The sequence below is a fragment of the Panthera tigris genome, chromosome A3, assembly GCF_018350195.1.
Source record: "Panthera tigris isolate Pti1 chromosome A3, P.tigris_Pti1_mat1.1, whole genome shotgun sequence".
NCBI classification, from domain to species: domain Eukaryota; kingdom Metazoa; phylum Chordata; class Mammalia; order Carnivora; family Felidae; genus Panthera; species Panthera tigris.
In genome coordinates, this window is record NC_056662.1 from 44,565,748 (window position 1) to 44,584,638 (window position 18,891).

Here is an 18,891-nt window from a genome sequence, read left to right on the forward strand (position 1 = left end):
TTGAGAGAAAGAGAGCATGAGCAGGGACGGGGCAGAGAGAGATGGAGACACAGAATCCAAAGCAGGCTTCAGGCTCTGAGCTGTCAACACAGAGCCCAATGCAGGGCTTGAACTCGTGAACTGTGAGATCATGACCTGAGCCGAAGTCTGACGCTCAACCGGCTGAGCCACTCAGGTACCCCCAGACTACTCTAAAAGAGCCCCAACATGGGATGTACCCACCAGACCATGAGGCTCCCCCAGCTTGGCAGAAACAGACAGGAGAAAGATTATTTGGGTCATGTGGTTTTTCATGACCTGGAGGTAGGTCTCATCCCACAGGGCTGATGGGACTATAAAGGCCCATCACACCCCAAGGCCAAGTTGATGCACTGGGCAAATAGAAATTCCATAGCTGAGAGCTAAACACTTGACTTTTCCCACACCCTAGGTTTCAAGTCTTCACCATATCAGTAACACATCCCTTTTCAAACCACAATAACATTCCTGAGTTCTACTTGCCATTTGAAGAGCACTGTATCAGAACTTGCTTTATAAACACTTTCTCCTTTTAATTCCGCTTGGCCTTCAACAGACTTTTTTTCTCCTTTTATCTAACCCTAAAAGAAAGAACACAAGATTTGGAGTCCCTCCCTTTTCCCTCCTCCCGCCCCCAGCCTCCCATGTGTGAGCACGGATGGCATCAAGACTTCTGTCCCCAGTCGGGGAAAATAGGCATCTAGTGGGCAGATCTTGAGATTAGAGACTTCTGGGCAGCCGTCAAAGGAAGATTGGACTCCACAAACACTGTTCTTTTGTAGATCCAGGTCTGCCTCTGGTAATGAAATGGCCTCTTTCCAGGCCAGGAGGTGTATATGCCTATTTGAAGTGTTTTTTAGTATCACTCTGCTTCATGGTAATGCTCACAATTAATAAAAAGAGAGAATTTAAATAGGACGAGAAATGGGAAGCATTTAGATGCTTGTTGCAGTGTTTTAATCTCATTGTCTGTTTTTAACCCCCCAAGAGAGCTTCCCCTCAGTAGCACAAGCCTTTAGCATCAGGGATCCAACTGTGTGCCCAGACAGGTTCAGGACATAGCCAACAGGGGGGCAGTATGGGATTTGAAGGCAGGTCTTTCTGAGCCCAAAGCTGGTGCACTTACCACTGGTCCATGCTGCCAGATTACCAGGTAGTTGTCACAACTAGACATCCTTTAAACTGGACAGAGCTGCTTGAAGTGTGCCTTCTCAAATGAGGTCCCCGCCTGCGGAGAGATTACCAGAGTGATTACAGAATGGTACAAATTAGTGTAGGCTCCTGCTCTAAACTGGGGTGCTACAGGCCCAGCTTAGTCCCGGCAGAGCCCTGGGTATGATCTCATAGGGAAAGAACTTGGGCCTTCCTGAATTCTTCTCCTTGGCCTGAATGCCAGTTAGCATGAAAATCACCCAGGTGAACAGTTCAGGCTTTCCGTGCTTTGTTATGCATGAATGCTCATGTGTGAAGATATGAGTACCTTGGGTTCTGAGTAGAATGAGGGAGGAACCCAGAGACAGAAGCCCTGGCTTGACTTCCTCTCTTCTGTCTTTTACAGCAGCCCCCTCTCTCCCTGTATGGGAAGGTAGGCACACCACCCTTTCTTTTTCCCTGTGGTAGATAACAAACACAGGCAATGCCCTGGCTTTATCAGGTTAGACTCTGTGATGCCCAGTGCTTTTTGGTGTCTGTCTCTTGGGTTTGGGTCCTTCCTCACAACTTGAAGCTTTCTAGAAATGAGACAGATGCTGTATTTTTGGTAGAACCACTGTCTCCCTAGCTTCGTGCCCTGGAACCTAGTGTCCTGTCTTCCTCTCTGACTGCACTGAATAGTAGCCACTTGGCTCTGTGGCCACCTTCCCGGGTATCCACACACATCCTGGGCAGACAAATAGGGTTGTGAAGAGCAGTGCTTGCTTGGCAGATGCTTAAGCAGCCCCTTCCCCGTCTTGTAGGAATTCTGGACAGTTACAGAGATGTGGTGGGGTCTTGGGTTGCATAAGTGGATATGCAGAAATTTTGATTAGCAACACCAACTTTGATAAAGCACTTAAGCTGAAACTGCTATTGTCTGTAACCTGGGAAAGGTTAGCTGAGAACTGCCCCCCTTTAGTGGGTGGCAGGTTATCTGTGTTTGTCCTCAAAGAATTAAATTGGGAAGAGATGAGATAAGATCAAACATCTACAGGAATTAAACACACACACACACACACACGTACCTGGGAACAATGTGGGGAAGCTCACAAATCCAATCGTTGACACCAGGACAGACCTCAGGGAGGAGGAGATGAATGGGGATGACTTTGGCTGGGGGAGGGGTGTGGTGGGTGTAAAAATAGATCATTCAATGAGTCAGGCTTGACTCTGGAATGCTAAACTCTGGTCCCTTTCTTTGTCAGGTACAACCCCCTGCGACATCAGATGCATGAGCTAGGGCAGAAAGGAGGGTGAGGGGAGAGGTGGAGGCTGAGAAAACCCTCATGCAGCTGGGAAGGGTACCATAGCCACCCAGCCAAGTGCACCCTATGTCCTTGTCCACCTTTGTGTCTTAGGGTCACTGCACTTCTGCATTACAGATAAATCTGAGTGCTACTAAGTGAGAACCACAAATTCTAGGTTCTTTGTGTTTGGTCAGGGACAGAGAAGGAAACAAGTGTGGCATGTGGAGGTCTGGAGATGCTACCAAAGGTGTCAGCAAGACCAGTATCAGGAGGAACAATCTGGTAGGAGAAGATCAAGGGCTTCTCCTGGGGAAGGCTATTTTTACGTTCAAATTAATATGGTGGCTGTGAAGGTGACTGAGGGTGGAGACAGTGGTTGTGCCTAGTGACCTGCCTCTTTGCTAGGGATGGGAATTCTGTCTCCTAGGTTTGCCTGAGACTGTGGGTGACCCTCCTGTGTGTGACTCTCTTGTCCAGGACCATAGCCATGGCCCAGAATGGGACACTGACCCAGCCCAGATTGAGGAGCTTCAGGACAGACACTCAGATTGCCTTCATCACCCCACTCACTCCCACCTTCTCTGACCTTCCATCTCCCTCCATTTTCATACACTTTTTATTTTCCTAATAATTTTGATTATGAATAAACATACTGAAAATCACACATCCTGCTAAACACATATCATTCAGCTCTGTCAATCTTACCATTTTGCCCTTTCATTTTAAGAAATAAAATCTCGGGGCACCTGGGTGGCTCATGGGTTGAGCATCTGCCTCTTGATTTTGGCTCAGGTCATGATCCCAGGGTTGTGGGATCCAGCCCTGCATCCGGTTCCAAGCTGAGCATGGAGCCTGATTAAGATTCCCTCTCTCCCTCTGCCCCCTTCCCCCGCTTACTCTCTCTGGGTGGGGGGTGGGGGGGAAGGAAAGAAAGAAAATCTCACAGATGGTTGAAACACTGACCTGTGAACATCTCCATCCATTTCTCTTCCAGAGGTGACCACTATCCTGGATTAAGATTATAACCCCCATATTACACATTGGAGTAGTCTATCTATGTGTGTATTTATAAACACTATAGTATAGTACAGTTTTGAATGGTTTTAAACTTTTTATACTGGATATAACCCTTTTCAACTTTTTTTCTTGCTTTTATGAAAAAATTTTGAGCATTTGTGTTTGTATATGTGTTAATACTGATAACTCTGGTTCATTAACGTTAACTGCTATGTAGTATTCTATACCTCATTCTACCCATTCTCTTATTAATGGACATTTAAGTCCTTGTAATTTGGTATTCTTACAAATAATGATGCAGCAAATATTTTTATAAAGGTCTCCTTGCACCCATGGGCATGAATTTCTCTAGAGCACATACCTAGGAATCTGGGTGTCTTTGACTCTACCAGACATTCCCAAATTGCTCTTCAAAGTGGCTCTACAAATCCTACTCCTCTAGCAGCATTTGGGGAATTACTGTTTTCCCACATTCTCAAATATTTGGGATTGTCAGACTTGTATTTATTTATTTATTTTAATGTTTACTTATTTTTGAGAGAAAGAGTGTGAGCGGGGGAAGGGCAGAGAGAGAGAGAGAGAGAGAGAGAGAGAGAGAGAGAGAGGCAGAATCTGAAGTGGCCTCAAGCTCTGAGCTGTCAGCACAGAGCCCAATGTGGGGCTTGAACCCACAAACCATGAGATCATGACCTGAGCTGAATTCAGACACTTAACTGACTGAGCCACCCAGGTGCCCCGGGATTGTCAGACTTTTAAATTTTTGCCGCTGGGATATGTGTAAAAGGGATCTCCTAGTCATTTTCTCTCCCAAGTCCCCAGTGCTTCTAGAATGTTCACCTACCGCTTGCATCCCAGAACACACAATAGGGATGGATCAAGCATGGAGGACCTGGCTGGCTCCCTTCTTCTGACCGCCAGATATTGGGAGTGTACAGAGTGTCCCTATTTGCAGGGAGCCCTTCTCTATCTCCACTTTCCCCTCAGGTAATCTCTCCCTGTCACAGGGCTTTAGAATGCTAACACATATGCCAATGACTTCCAAATGTGTAAATCTCTCCATACTGACTGTCAAAAGCCACTTACCAAATTTGTTGATGGCCAATAAGAAAATCAAATAAGGCTTAACCTACCCAATATCCAACTCGATTTTTTCCTCAAACCTAACCCTTCCCCATGTCAGTCAAGGGCACTGCCATCTGTCTGATTTTTCAAGCCAAAAACATAGGAGTTGTCCTTGATTCTTCTCTTCTTACCCCTCCTACATTGAGTCCGTCAACTTCTATCAATTGCTGTATTAAATTGTTCCCCCCCACCCACCTTGTTTCTAAGTCCACTGCTAGCACCTTGCTGTAAGCCAGCTGGACCACTCTTGCCTGAATCACTGTAGTTGCCTCAAAACTGGTCTTGCTGCTTCTCCTCTTGTCCTTACAAACCATCTTTAGCCAGCAGCCAAAGTGATCTTTTTAGAACATAAAACAAAGAAAATGTCTTTCCATCCTAAAGCCCTTTGATGGTTCTTAGTGTAGAAATCTCAAATTTATGGATACATGATCTAGAATGCCAGTAGACCTGGTCCCTGCCTGCCTCTCTGCCACATGCCTCCCCACATGCCACATGCCACAAGACTCTGGGACTTTCTTTGTATGGAGGGGTCTTCCCATGATCTTTTCATGGTTCCCATCTCATTCAGGTCTCCATCACTTCCTCAAGATCTACCCTCACCATCACAACCTAGCTAGAGTAGTGGCCACTTAGCTGCCCCCTATGGCATCACCCTGTTCCATTTTCATCCTGGAACTTCTCAGTGCTCAGGGCTGTGGTCTGTGCTCCACCAGAGTATCATCTCCATCAGAACTGTCAACCTTATTCTGTGCTTGTATAACCTGGCATGAAGTGGGTGCCCATAAAAGTTTGTTGAATTAATGAATGAACAGATGAGGTCAACATTTTAGAACAGCCTATAAACTCAAAAGAAGTTTCTCCCAGAGTCTGGGTGGGATAAAAACTGCTTGAGGCAAGACAATACCTGTCTTTGGCTATAACAGCAATTGTCAAACTTTTTAGTCCTTAGATCCCTTTATACTATTAAAAATTATGGAGAACCCCAAAGAACTAGTGTTCATGTGGATTATATGTACAGATACTTGCTGTATTAGGAGTTAAAATGGAGAAATTTTTAAAATACTTATTTCAAAACAAGGATAAATCTATTATATTATGACATAAATAATGTTTATATAAAAAACAACTATATATTTTTAAAAATAAGTGAGAACAGCTGCTCTACACATATAATGCCTAGATAGCACCAGGAAGGATTCTGTTAGATAACTGATTAGGTGGCCTCAAGAGTTTAGACCAGCCTTCAGGTTCAGCTGGAGCCTCTTCCCAGGTGTATGGGTAGAGGATCTAAGCCCGCATAAGCCTTCTGCAAGAAGAAGATACTTTTCCCTCTCCAGTCCCCCGCTGCACATTCCATGCAGCTCTCTCTCTTCCTTTTTCCCAGTCTACTGTATTAAAAAGAATAAATAAAAAGCAAAGAATAGGATGAGTAGTAAACTTAAGGTCTGGAAATTGATTACAAACTATACAGGTCCTTTAAATATGCTTATTTCTGTAATCAGAACCATGATTCTATAAATTTTAATGCAGGGAATTCCTCTTGAGTTTTGACTTTGACAAAATGAATGTGGAAGCCTGGTTTTACAGGATTTGTTTATTCCTTTTTGTATTCATGTTGAGAAACCAAACTGGGTGTCATATCCTTTTTCTTAGGGCTGTACCGAAACCTAAGTTCTTCCTCTTTTTTTTTATTTTAGAAAAATCTGCTCCCACCCTCTTTATTTTTTTCCTCTGGCTAGAGGAAATTCACACAGCCAGGATTTAAAAAAAAAAAAAAAAAAAAAAAAAAGGTGGTCTCTGTGCTATTGAAGTGGCAGAGGCTCCTCTGGCTCTGGGCACGCCTCTTCCACTGTTGACGTCACACTATTTTTGTCTTTGAATAGCTCATTGACACAATCGCCTCGGAGATCGGAGAACTGAAACAGGAGATGGTGCAGACAGATGTCAGCCTGGAAAATGGCCTGGAACCCAGCGAAGCCCACAGGTGACCAAGACGATCAGGTGCCGGGCATCAGATGGGGGCTAAGCGAACCCTAGCGGCTAGGAGGACTGCCATCTCGGCTCGTCAGAAGTTTGGGAACTGGGAGTGTGGTGGCCTCTCCAGATGAAGCTCTCTGTAGGAGGTGGGAGTGGCCTAGGAACCACTTGTGTGTTTATTTTAATCACTTCGAAGGCACTTGAACTTTACAACCTCTCAATGCCTGCTGGCACCAGAACCCGGAAACCTAAAGTTCTAGCTGCCCTATCCACCTACTCACAGTGATGGAAACAATAACGCAGCAGGATCCTCCGCGTGCAAAATAGAATTCAGTGTAGCCGGTGTCAGTCTCCAGAAGGTTTAAAGGGGAGCCCTAAAGAGGATGGACTCGTTTTGCGTTCTCAGGTCAGAAAAAAACCCCTAGCACTTGTCATAGCTATTAACCTAAAATGTGACCCAGTGTACTGTAGTGCGGATGTGGTTGTAAATGATTAAGGAAAGGGGGGGGCATTTTGCTATGCTGGTTAATCGTGATGTGTTGTGCACGTATCGCACCTGATCTGAGTAATTTGTAAGGGAGTGGTCTTTATCAGGAGAATGGGAGTACAGAGGCCAGGGTTGCAGTGGCAGGTTGGAGGAGGTCACTAAAACCTCATCTTAGCTCTTGGATGCTGTCATTCATTGCTAGCAAAGGTAACAGAATATAATCACTACAAAATGACACAGACACTTGGTGCCTTGGAGCCCAGACTATTAGGTTTCCCCTCTTTCCCAGGAAATGGGTTGAGGCAGCCTGGTGTAGTGTAGGGGTGAGATTCCCCGGGGTAGGCTTTACTTACAAGTCATGAGACAGGCAGGAATCCTGCAACAGCAGGCGAACCAGGTGGTGCTGGTTGCCCAGGCAAGTTTCAAACCAGCCCAACTTGTTCCCTGCCATAGACTGCAGGGAGAGCAGGCAATTTGCAAAGAGGCACTTTGCAGCTGGAAGGGGGTGCTTTAACTCTCCTGTGTCTCTGGAGGAACTGTATTCCCTCATAGCTGTGGAAATGCTACATGCCCTCCATTTCCTTTCCTTCTCTACAAAATGTGGGGAGTAGACCACAGCTACTTGCCCAAGCTTCTTGCACAGCACCCTGGCATTCCATGATTTCCCTTGACCTTGGTGGCTAATTTTTTCCCCCATAAACTAAACGAATGCACAGTGATTTTTAATTAAACTCTCCACCTCACAGTCAGAATAGTGCCAAACTCTGTGGAACTTTAGCCAGAGATTTCTCTTTACCCTTTGCATTATTGAGCAAAAATTAAATTGGAAGTCCAGGTTGGTGACAGAAAGGCAAAGAAGAGAGGTTGAGGAGCTGACTTGTCCTACATCCAGGAAACGCAGTACTGCAAGATAGTCCCAAACTCTGCAGATGACAGACACCAACGGCAGAAACCAGCCCTCCGTGTGTGTAAGGCACAGGGATGTTAGGTTAGCTAGAAGACATGATAGTATGTCAGGTGCCATCAGAATCTTGATGTCTGACTGCAGTAGGTATCGGGGTGGGAGAGCTGGGCTGCCATTTACTCTTTAACATCTCTATGTTTTTCTTTTCAAGTTTGAGAATGACTGTAAGCATTCCACAAAAGCTATGTTTTACAAATTAATGTCACTTACTCTTGAATGCTGTGTTGGTTAACACTGAATTTGTGAAATTTCAGAGGCATTTTATTATTGGTGCTTTTTTTAGTGAGAAAGAAAGAGAAAAGGCAAGATTGTCTTTGGTGAACAATGCCTACGGTGTTTACCATGTGCCAGCCACTGTTGTAAGTGCGTCACAGCTGCTGGCTCATTGAATCTCTTAACCACCCTACGAGGTAAAGCTCCAGTATGGCCTTCATTCTACTAACGTGTGACCTGTGTGATCTGGAAAAAAGCCAGACTAATGAGGCTGTGGCTTCTGTGCTGGGGTCTTTCCCAGATTTTGTAGAAGTGTGGAGTGGTGACTTTGCTGTTAGTTCCTCTATTTTTCCCGATGATGTTAAGGTGGTCAGATATCAGAGAGGTAGGGCAAAGAGGACCTTACCTCAAGTGAAAACCCTGTAGAGAGAAGAAGCATCACCCCCCACCCCAGGGGCCTTGACTGGGCACATCCCAGTGGCTACACAGATGTACTGAAGTCACCTTCCTCTGTGGCATCCTCGGTGAGTGTGAGCTGTGATAATAGCCTCATCTACCCCAGCCACAATCACCATGAAGTGTCTATGGTCTCTTAGTTTGTTGGATGGCCGGTTAAGTGCCAAGCTGGTGCCCTAGGTGAGGAATGCTGTTCCTCTACTTGTGTTGGCTTTTGGTTGCTCCTTTGTGGTTAATATTGACGTGAGCTTGAAATTTTTAACTTTTTTGTGTGTCATGGATCCCCTTCTCAGAATCATATTTTAAATGCACAAAATAAAATAAAATATGTAGGATGACATAGGGAAAACAATTCTATCGCAGTAGAATGATCAGAATTCTTAAAATGCATGCTTTCATAGCACAGGTACTTCTTTATTAACACATTAAATAACAAGGTCTATCGGGCACCTGGGTGGCTCAGTCAGTTAAGCATCTGACTTCAGCTCAGATCATGATCTCACGGCTCATGGGTTCGAGCCCCATGTTGACCTCTGTGCTGACAGCTCAGAGCCTGGAGCCTGCTTCGGATTCTGTGTCTCCCTCTCTCTCTGCCGCTCCCTTGCTCGTTTTATGTCTCTCTCTCTCTCTTAAAAATAAATAAACATTAAAAAAAATAAATAAAAATAAATAGCAAGGTCTAGGAACTACTTTCATCTAGAAGCCAAGATAAGCAGAAATAGTACTTAGGTACCAGCAATGAAGATGTTTCGGGGTTTCTGTTGGTGACAGAGTCTCAGCTACTGTGGGAACCACTGGCATTTGTTGCCTGCATTCGAAATGGGAGGAGGTTAATTTCAAAACCAGGTTAGTGAAGGTAAAGATGTCATTTTCCTATCCAGTGGTATGTTTTCACCTATCAGCATCATCTGACCTATCAGCATCATCTGACATGGTTGATCTATCTTCCCTTCCAGGGACACTTGATTAGCTTGGCTTTGGGGACACCATACTCCCTCGTTTCCTCTCATCTTGCCTACTGCTGCTTCTGGTCGCCTAGCTGGTTTCTCCTCATCTCCCTCACCTCCTAACTCCAGAGCACCCAGAGCTGAAGCCTTCAGCCTCTCTTCTCCTCCCCACCCCCTGCTCATTCCCACTAACCTTGAGCAAGATGCTTAAAAGTCTCTGCACCGGGGCGCCTGGGTGGCTCGGTCGGTTAAGCGTCCGACTTCAGCTCAGGTCATGATCTCGCGGTCTGTGAGTTCGAGCCCCGCGTCGGGCTCTGGGCTGATGGCTCAGAGCCTGGAGCCTGTTTCCGATTCTGTGTCCCTCTCTCTCTGCCCTTCCCCCGTTCATACTCTGTCTCTCTCTGTCTCAAAAATAAATAAACGTTAAAAAAAAAAAAAAAAAGTCTCTGCACCTTGGAGCACCTGGGTGGCTCAATCAGTTAAGTGTCTGACTTCAGCTTAGGTCATGATCTCATGGTTCATGAGTTCAAGCCCTACATCGGGCTCTGCTGACAGCTCAGAGCCTGGAGCCTGCTTTGGATTCTGTGTCTCCCTCTCTCTCTGCCCCTCCCCTGTTCATGCTCTGTCTCTCTCTCTCTCTCTCTCTCTCTCTCTCTCTCACAATAAACATTAAAAATATTTTTTAAAAAAAGTCACTGTGCCTTGGTGTGCACATCAGTGAAATGAGGATAATAATAGAGATTGACTTCAGGGTGGCTGGAAAGATTTAGTGAGTTAATAGCTGTAAAACGACTTTGTACCATGTCGGCAGCAGGTGAACACAATATGTTGTTCATTTATTAAAAAGAGATCTCTAGTGTAATTTCATAGTTAATCCCATTCAGTTTTGTAGCTTTGATGCCCTGCATATACTGATGATTCCCAGCCTAGATCCCTAGATTGGTCTTCTTTTAAATCCAGATATTTGCATCCAGCTGTCCATTCAGCCCAACTTCTGGCATCTCAGACTCACAAAGACCAACACTGAGCCCTTGGTTTCCTTTCATGAATCTGCTTCCTCCCTGGTCTCCCCCATCCCAGTGACCATGCCTGCAGGTGCTTGGGCCTCACAGCCATCCCTCATGCCTGTCCGTCTCTTATCTCTGTGCTCCCATCTGTCTCCAAACCCTGGCAGCCCTACCTGTAAGAATCCCAATCGGACTACTTGTTCTTAGCACCGCTGCAGGACACACCTTCCCGGTGCCTCGGCTTTTACCTGTCCTGCCTTCCCTGGGCTGTTTTCTAAGCAGCATAGAGAAGGATCTGACTTTTGTCAACCTAGATCCAAGTCATGTCACTTCTGTTCAAAGCCCTTCAATATTTTTCATTTAAAGTTTATTTATTTATTTTTGAAAGAGAAAAAGAGCATGCAGGAGGGGCAGAGAGAGAGGGATGAGAGAGAGAATCCCAAGCAGGCTCTGCTCAGTGCAGAGCCCAATGTGGGACTCGAAGTCACAAACCATGAGGTCACGGCCTAAGCCAAAACCAAGAGTCTGATGCTTAACCGACTGAGCCACCCAGGTGCCCCCAGTATTTTTCATTTAAAACCAAAATCAGGGGCGCCTGGGTGGCGCAGTCGGTTGAGCGTCCGACTTCAGCCAGGTCACGATCTCGTGGTCCGTGAGTTCGAGCCCCGCGTCAGGCTCTGGGCTGATGGCTCGGAGCCTGGAGCCTGCTTCCGATTCTGTGTCTCCCTCTCTCTCTGCCCCTCCCCGTTCATGCTCTGTCTCTCTCTGTCCCAAAAATAAATAAAAAACGTTGAAAAAAAAATTAAAAAAAAATAAATAAAATAAAACCAAAATCATCGCCATGTCTTTTGAGATGCTCCAGGCTCTGACTCCTCACATCCCCTCACTGTCTTCTCTTACGACCTCTGCCCTCTTCATCCCTCTGCTCCAGACCCACCAGCTCCTTGCCTAGAAGGTTCCTACCTCTTGGCCTTTGCACTTACTATTCCCTCTGCCTGGAATGCCCTTCCTCCAGGAAGCATTCACCTTTGGACCCTCATTTCTTCTGTCACCTTAGCTGACTGTATTTTTTTTTCATAGTACTTGTACAGAGTTGACATATATGTCCACTTGCTTAAATTGTGCCTCCCAGTATGAGGAGGGAAGCTCATTGAGAGCAGAGGTTTGGTCTGTGTTCATTGTTTTTTGTTTTTGTTTTTTTTTTTTTTTCAGTGCCCTAGAATAGTGTCTGGCATGTAGCATACACTCAGTAAACATTTGAATGAATGAATGAAAAATGCCAGCCCTTTGGATATTCTATAGGTATTAAAGTATCAGAAGCCTCTTGCAGAAACAAGACATTACCCTGTAAAGCAGTTAGCGGACCCCAGCTGGTGCATAAAAAAATACGAAGTTGAAAATGTGTGATGAGCCTTAACCTTGCTCCCTAGCAAAGAAGAAGGACCAGGGCACCTTCCCACTATGTGCCAGCCATGCTTCCTCCATCATATCTGGGTTATGGGCTGTTGTAAATGTCTGCTAGTAGAGGAGCATCTGATTAAATCAACTGTGTGCCCTCTGCTAGCTTTGTACCAAAAAAGAAGCTAGGAAGCCAGGAAAGAGATCAAGGATTTCTTGTTCCTGCACTCTCTAAATGCTATTTCTTATTTCCTCTTTTTCTCCACTTCATTGCCCAGAGACCAGAGTGTGGGAAAATGAAGGCCTTGTACTTTCCTCTCCCTTCCCTATGAGTTCACAGTCCATTTTCAGTTGGGGGCAAGTACATCAGGCCTGATGTAGGCCAGTGCTCCACCCTCATTGCCATCTGGACCCATCACCTCTAGGCTAAGATAAGTCTCTAAAGTTTCCTTTGTCTTCAAGTAGAATAAAGGGATCAAACAAAGCAACTTTATGAGATGAGGCTCAGGCTGGCTTTGCAGGATACCGAGGGTTCTGGCTGGACCAGGTCATTGAAGGCAGTTGTTGCCTTTGTTTTCTCTCTTCCTCTCCTTTCCCTCCCTCACTCCTATTGTCACCTTGCAGGTACACTCCAGACTAAATGGATCACTGGGGATCACTGGGTCTTGAAACTCTACCCCCAACCCCACCCCACCCCAGAACCAAACACACAGAACTCAAAAATTCCTTGGCCAGCTCTGCCCAATATTGTAGTGTAGCAGTTGGTCACCTCCACTGACTTCTTCTGGAAGGGGCTAAGTGCCCCAGGAAGTTCTGAGCTTCCCAGCGCTATGCAGTGGCATTGATACCAAAACCAAAAGAAGCTCAGACTGCCAGTCCCTGGTACAACCCTTCACTTTTTCCACTTGACCAATGTTAGAACACGAGGTCAGAAGACAAGCTCGGTGGCTTACAGGGTGGGGAAGACATGCCCAACGTTTCACTGCATTAACTCCCCTGACAACAGTGACCATAGCTAGCTGCTCTGTGGCCATCCGGAGCAACCCATTTTCACTCAGTGCTGCTTTATCAAAAAACCTTTCCACTGAAATAAAACATGAATAAGAAAAAGAAATAAGAACACAGCTAGATGAATTTTCAGTGGTAAACATATACTACATAGGAGCACCCAGATCAAGAAACAGAACATTCTCAGCACCCCCGAAGTGCTGTGCACCCTGAGGATAACTACTCTCTTGACTTCTGTTGCCATAGATTAGCTTTGCCTGTTTTTGAAATTCATATAACTGGAATCGTACAGCATATGCTCTTCTAACCCTGACTTCTTTCGTTCAACATTTTGTATAGTATTCCATTGCATGAACCCAACACGATTGGCTTATCAATTCTACTGTTGATGGATATTTGAGTTGTTTCCCATTTGGGGCTATTTTGAATAATGCTGCTATACATTCTTGTGCATGTTTTTTGGGGACATGCCTCAGTTAGGAATATAGGAGTGGAATTGTTGGGTTGTAGGATGGTTAAATAATTCAAAACCAGTAAGTGGTGCCCCAAATTTTCCAGTCCTCCTATTCATTCACACTTCCACCAACAGTATATGAGATTTCTGAATTCTCTATTCTCCTGGTCTACACTTGGTATTGAGTGCTTTTTTATTTTATCCATTTGGGTGGGTGTGTGGATTTAGAACTTCTGGAAACATGATGGATGAAGACAGGTAAGGATACCTGTGTGTCGTGACTCAAGTACTGATGTTAATTCTGTGGGAGTCAGGAATGGGAACTCCTTAGTTTTAGCAGGGCGTCATTTTATAATTCTTACAGGTTTAAGCTCAAGGGTAAAGTCATGGGGCATTCTGAGCCCACAGTGAGTTCATTGGATGATATCTATGGAAAGGATTATTTGGGGGAAGGAGATAAAAACAGAAGACAATCCAGAAATTATGAGAAAAGTGTAAATATGTATGTACCTTTTATTATTTATATTTTTGCATATAATCTTAGATCATAAACCTGTAGCAGAAAAAACTGCCAATGAATTTCTCCCTGTGTCTTGGATTCTTTTGCTTTATGCTTTACTTTGTTCAGTACCTACATGTAGATATATTCAGCATCTCATGAATTGTTTTGGTCAAGACCATTAGCTGCTGCATCATAAAACTAAAAATGTATGTGCATAAATCTAATACAGCTATACTTACTTGGAGTTTTAATTCTTACATCTGCAGCCAATGCAATTTTCCATATTTTAAAAAAATGTACGTTCTTTTCTTTTTAAATATATGTTTTCAACTACAGTGAATTCAGACATGGAATTTGATATCAGTCCATATTATTCCTTTCCATCTTTTCCTCTTGAAAAGCCAGATACAAAGTGATCATTCTTCATTAATTTATACCCGCTTTCTTCTGAAGATGTCGGAGAGTGTATTCACAAGGTTGTCAGGAAAAAAGGTTAAGTCATCGGATGCAGAAATCAGTTTGTATTTTGTCTTCTCACACAGTGTCTGTGTCATAGGCACTGTTATCCAGCAAAATAAATATTTCCTCCTTTGCCATATTAGAATGCTCCTTGTACCATAGGCCATTAGTTCAGGGTTGAGGGCTCATCTTTAGGTTCCACAGCATCTGACAACAGGCCACTCTTCTAGAACACATGTGTCACAAAGGTTGGTTTTCCTCCTTTCCCGTGAGCTCCTGTCTGGTTCAGCAGAACATGGGAAGCTCACAATAATCTTTGGCTACAGAATATTGGGTATATCTTACAGTATCTTAGGTACCATGAAAAGAGTGTTTGGTGTTATCAAATTCTTTGGGTTGCCTGGCTGGCTTAGTCTGAAGAACGTGTGAATCCTGATCTTGAGGTCATGAGTTTGAGTCCCATGTTGGGTGTAGAGATTACAAACATACATACTTACATACATAAATATTTTTTAAAAGTTTATGGTTTCTTCTCACACATTATCTATTTCTAAGGATTGTAAACACACATTTCCACTAACTCTTGGATATTTCAGTGCCTACTTTTCACATTCTTTTCTTTTTTAATGTTTTTTTTTTTTTGAGAGAGAGAGAGTATGCATGTACACATGTGCACAAGCCAGGGAGGGTCAAAGAGAGAGGGAGAGAGAATCCCAAGCAGGTTCTGCACTGTCAGTATGGAGCCTGACATGTGTCTCCATCTCATGAACTGACCTGACCAGAAATCAAGCATCAGTCAGATGCTTACCTGACTGATCTACCCAGGTGCCCCTACCTTTCACATTCTTAAAGAATATCTGATGGCAGGGGTGCCTAGGTGGCTCAGTCAGTTGAGCATCTAACTTTGGCTCAGGTCATGATCTCATGGTTTGTGAGTTCAAGCCCTATGTTGGGCTCTGTGTTGACAGCTCAGAGCCTGGAGCCTGCTTCGGATTCGGTGTGTCCCTCTCTCTCTGCCCCTCCCCCACTCACGCTCAGTCTATCTCTTAAAAATAAATAAGCATTAAGAATATCTGATGGGAGATAGGAAAGATAAGCTCTTTGACTTGAGTTTACATTGCATTCTGAAAGTCAAGAATCCTTTCATCTGAAACTCCCAAGTGATACCATAGACATAGCTACTCTTTCCTTCAGTGGAGGAAGACCAGGTAGAGTGCTTTGGGGTCATGGCTTTGTTCATAGTTAGAGGAGATCACATAGTGATAACAGTTTTTGCAGTAAGACATTTTCCTATCATGCCCATTGAAGACATTCTGCTATGACTAGCTTGATTCATTTCCTCTGCTAATCCCTTAAACAGTTTCTTGATTTGAAGCCACTTCCAGGTCTTTGGAATATGGTTTCAAGGAATTCTATGAGGATTGACCAACTCTTTACTTGTACTGTTATCAGTGTAGCAACACTTAAGTCCAACTTCAAGACAATTTCTTGAAATTTATTATTGAAATAATTTATTTATTTGAAATACCTGGACAGTAGAGCCCGCAAGGAGCACGAATTATAAACGAGTATCATATAATGGAATGAGAATATAATAGTGGAGTATACTAGATGTTCCAGGACCTGAAGGAGGAAGCAGGTAAGTCCAGGTAAGATGTGGTTTTAGGAAAGATGAGCTCCCACATTAACCTTAAAAAATTAGCTAAGCCTCCAGGTCAAAAATTCCCCAAACAGCTGTTTAGTTTGTTTAGACTGGTGATATCTATTATATTGAGGAAGGTTTTTAAAAAAAAAAAAACATGTAAGAGTTATTTTTTTGATGTATGTTGCGGAAAAAAACACAATGCAAAATATAAAAATATTACCATGAACCCACTCCTAGAGATAGAACTGGTTTTGATTGTTTGTTGACTAGTGTATTTCTTTTCCTTGGTATGTATCCCTCCAATATTTTTCTGTGCATTTAAATGGCAGATCATGCATGATTTTCACAGACTTACAAGGGGTTTCTGATCATCCTGAAAATGCACAGTGTGTCCTAGATATTTATTCCATTTTTGTTGAGGGACAGTGCCTTCCAATTTAGCGGCTGGCTTCCCAATCCACGGTACCCTTGGGCACATAATTTTATCAACGGCATACTCTAGAGTTAGATATGCTTTACCCTTTACAGACCTTGCCTCACTATTACATTGGTAATAGTTGATTCGACCACAAAATATCTTATTGGTCACAATGCAGTTGTGATTTAGTCCATGAAATAGCACTAGTGTAACCAAAAGCACTTAAACACTAAGAACAGCAAATCCATGAAATGCTTGCCTTTCTGTGAAGACTCGTGCATGCTACTGCTCAGGGTCAAAGGTCAGTGGGCCAAGACTGAGAGCCTGCCTGGCTCCTTCTCCTGTTTTCAACTCCAAGAGCAGCCAGGACAACAGTTTCTTTGTTTCTGTTTCTTAGTTTTACAGGACTCAATAAAGGCCCCTGCCAGTATTGTCTCCATATCTGCCCTTTTCATCTCTAGTTGGAGACTCAATGACAGGAAGTTCGTAGGCCACAGAAGTCACCAGATCTTTCTCCTCTATGAAAATGGCAATCCCTCCTCCTCCCTGGAGGCAGATGTGTGTTTTTGTTCCCGTTTCTGCCTTGTTCATTCTTTCCTCCTAGTCCTCAGTAGGTAGAGTGGAAAAATCACCGAAGGCCCTGGAAGTTTTTCACAAAAATCCTCTGTGGATGTGCTTTTAGAATCCTTTTGAGGAAGCTCAGGCCCCCTCGCTCAGAGAGCAGCAGCCCTTCTTCATGTGAGGGAACAAAACCCAGAACCCAAAATATATTAGCCTTTTTCCTTTTGGAGTTTTAGGGGACAAAAAGAGGCCTCGAGGAATTAAAATATCAACTTGTATGCTTAGGGAGATGGCATGATTCAGAGAGCTGGACCCAGTTCTATCAGTTTCTAGTGTTTTCCCTCAAGTGGGGAGCTAAGCTAGACAGTCTCTAATACCCCTTGGACTCAGGTAAACACACAATTATCCTTACAGGGATATCCCTTCCTCCAGGCCTCCCCCATACTTTTGCCATCTTGAATGGTGGGTAAAATTTCCTCAGCTCCCCTGGCAATTTTTCTATCAACTGAGAGATTAGCCAGGGCCCTGTGCGGAACCAGAATCAATTTGAGCCTCCCTTTCTCTCCAGATTTAAATATTGCAGAGGGGTTTAATTCAGCTTCACAGACTCTAAAGAAATGTTTTAGATTTCAAATGATTGAAAGTAAGATATCATTGGACATCAACTACTAGTTATTTTTGAAATAGATTTTTCTGGGAATTTTTCATTTGCTCTATGTGGGTATGTGTGTGTGTATATGTGTGTGTGTATGTGTGTGTATATGTGTGTATATATATGTGTGTGTGTATCTGTGTGTATAACAGAAATTGGTTCCTGTGCCAACAAGTTTTATCAGATGGATCTTTTCAGTACAAGCAATTGTTTTTTCTGTCTCTCCACATGAGAGGCCTCTTCTACTAATATATTTTCAGAAACCATTGATGACAGATTCCTCACTTCTCTTCACCAAAGATTAAGGAAGCCCTTGATTCAGTTCCCACCAAGCTTGGCATGTTGGCCACGGTGTGGCTTTTGGGGTGTATTTGCTTCCCTTTTGATATATACACAAGGATCTAATGCTCCAAGAGAAAGACCATGTAGATGCAGGACTCTGACTTCAGTCTGGTCCTTAACTCTTTTTTTTTTTTTAATGTTTATTTATTTATTTTGAGAGAGAGAGAGAGAGAGAAAGAGAAAGAGAGAGAGCACAAGCAGGGGGAGGAGCAGAGAGAGAGAGAGGGAGAGAGAGAATCCCAAGCAGTCTCCACACTCAGAGTGTGGGGCTTGATCTCACGAGCATGAAATCATGATCTAAGCCGTAACCAAGAGTCAGATGCTCTACCACCTGAGCCACCCAGGTGCCCCCATGGTCCTTGATTCTTCAGATGATTCCTGCATCGGCCTCATGTAGCTAGAAGCCTGAGCCTTTGGGCAGTGCCATGCCCCGAATTGCACATTTCTTGCCATTGAGGCCCATTGAAGCAACATCATGTGAAGAGGCTTTGTTAAGGCTGAAGTCTTCACATGGGCAGAATGAGGAAGGGAGGACCCTTGAGAGACAGCATACACACGGAAAGGCCAATACAGAAATGTCAAGAGCAGAAGCTTTTCATCCTTTCTTTTTCCTATCTGTAAGTGGAGGATGGCAAGCACCAGAGTCCAGGTTGGGACTAGGCCCTAATGGTCAATGGAGAACATTCCAGCCACGAGGACCTGCCAGGGACCATCTGTTGAGCTGTGCTCAAACAGCTAGTACATGTCAACCTCTTTTGTTGGAATTAAATCTCATTCCCCATGTTGGAATAAGGCTTTCTGTA

The 18,891-nt window shown here is 44.1% G+C and overlaps 1 protein-coding gene across 7 annotated transcripts in view; it reads left to right on the forward strand.

Moving 5' to 3' along the window:
• The window catches only part of RIN2 (Ras and Rab interactor 2), a 222,022-nt gene that overhangs the window by 149,752 nt on the left and 53,379 nt on the right, over positions 1–18,891 (forward strand). For 3 of the 7 annotated variants that reach the window (XM_042980975.1, XM_042980974.1, XM_015544014.2), the window contains one exon: positions 6,482–6,582. In XM_042980975.1, coding sequence (XP_042836909.1) covers positions 6,482–6,582 — 101 coding nt within the window. Of the gene's footprint in view, positions 1–6,386; positions 6,982–18,891 lie in introns of those variants that run through there. The other 4 variants (XM_007096557.3, XM_007096561.3, XM_007096560.3 and 1 more) reach the window with 3 other exon arrangements.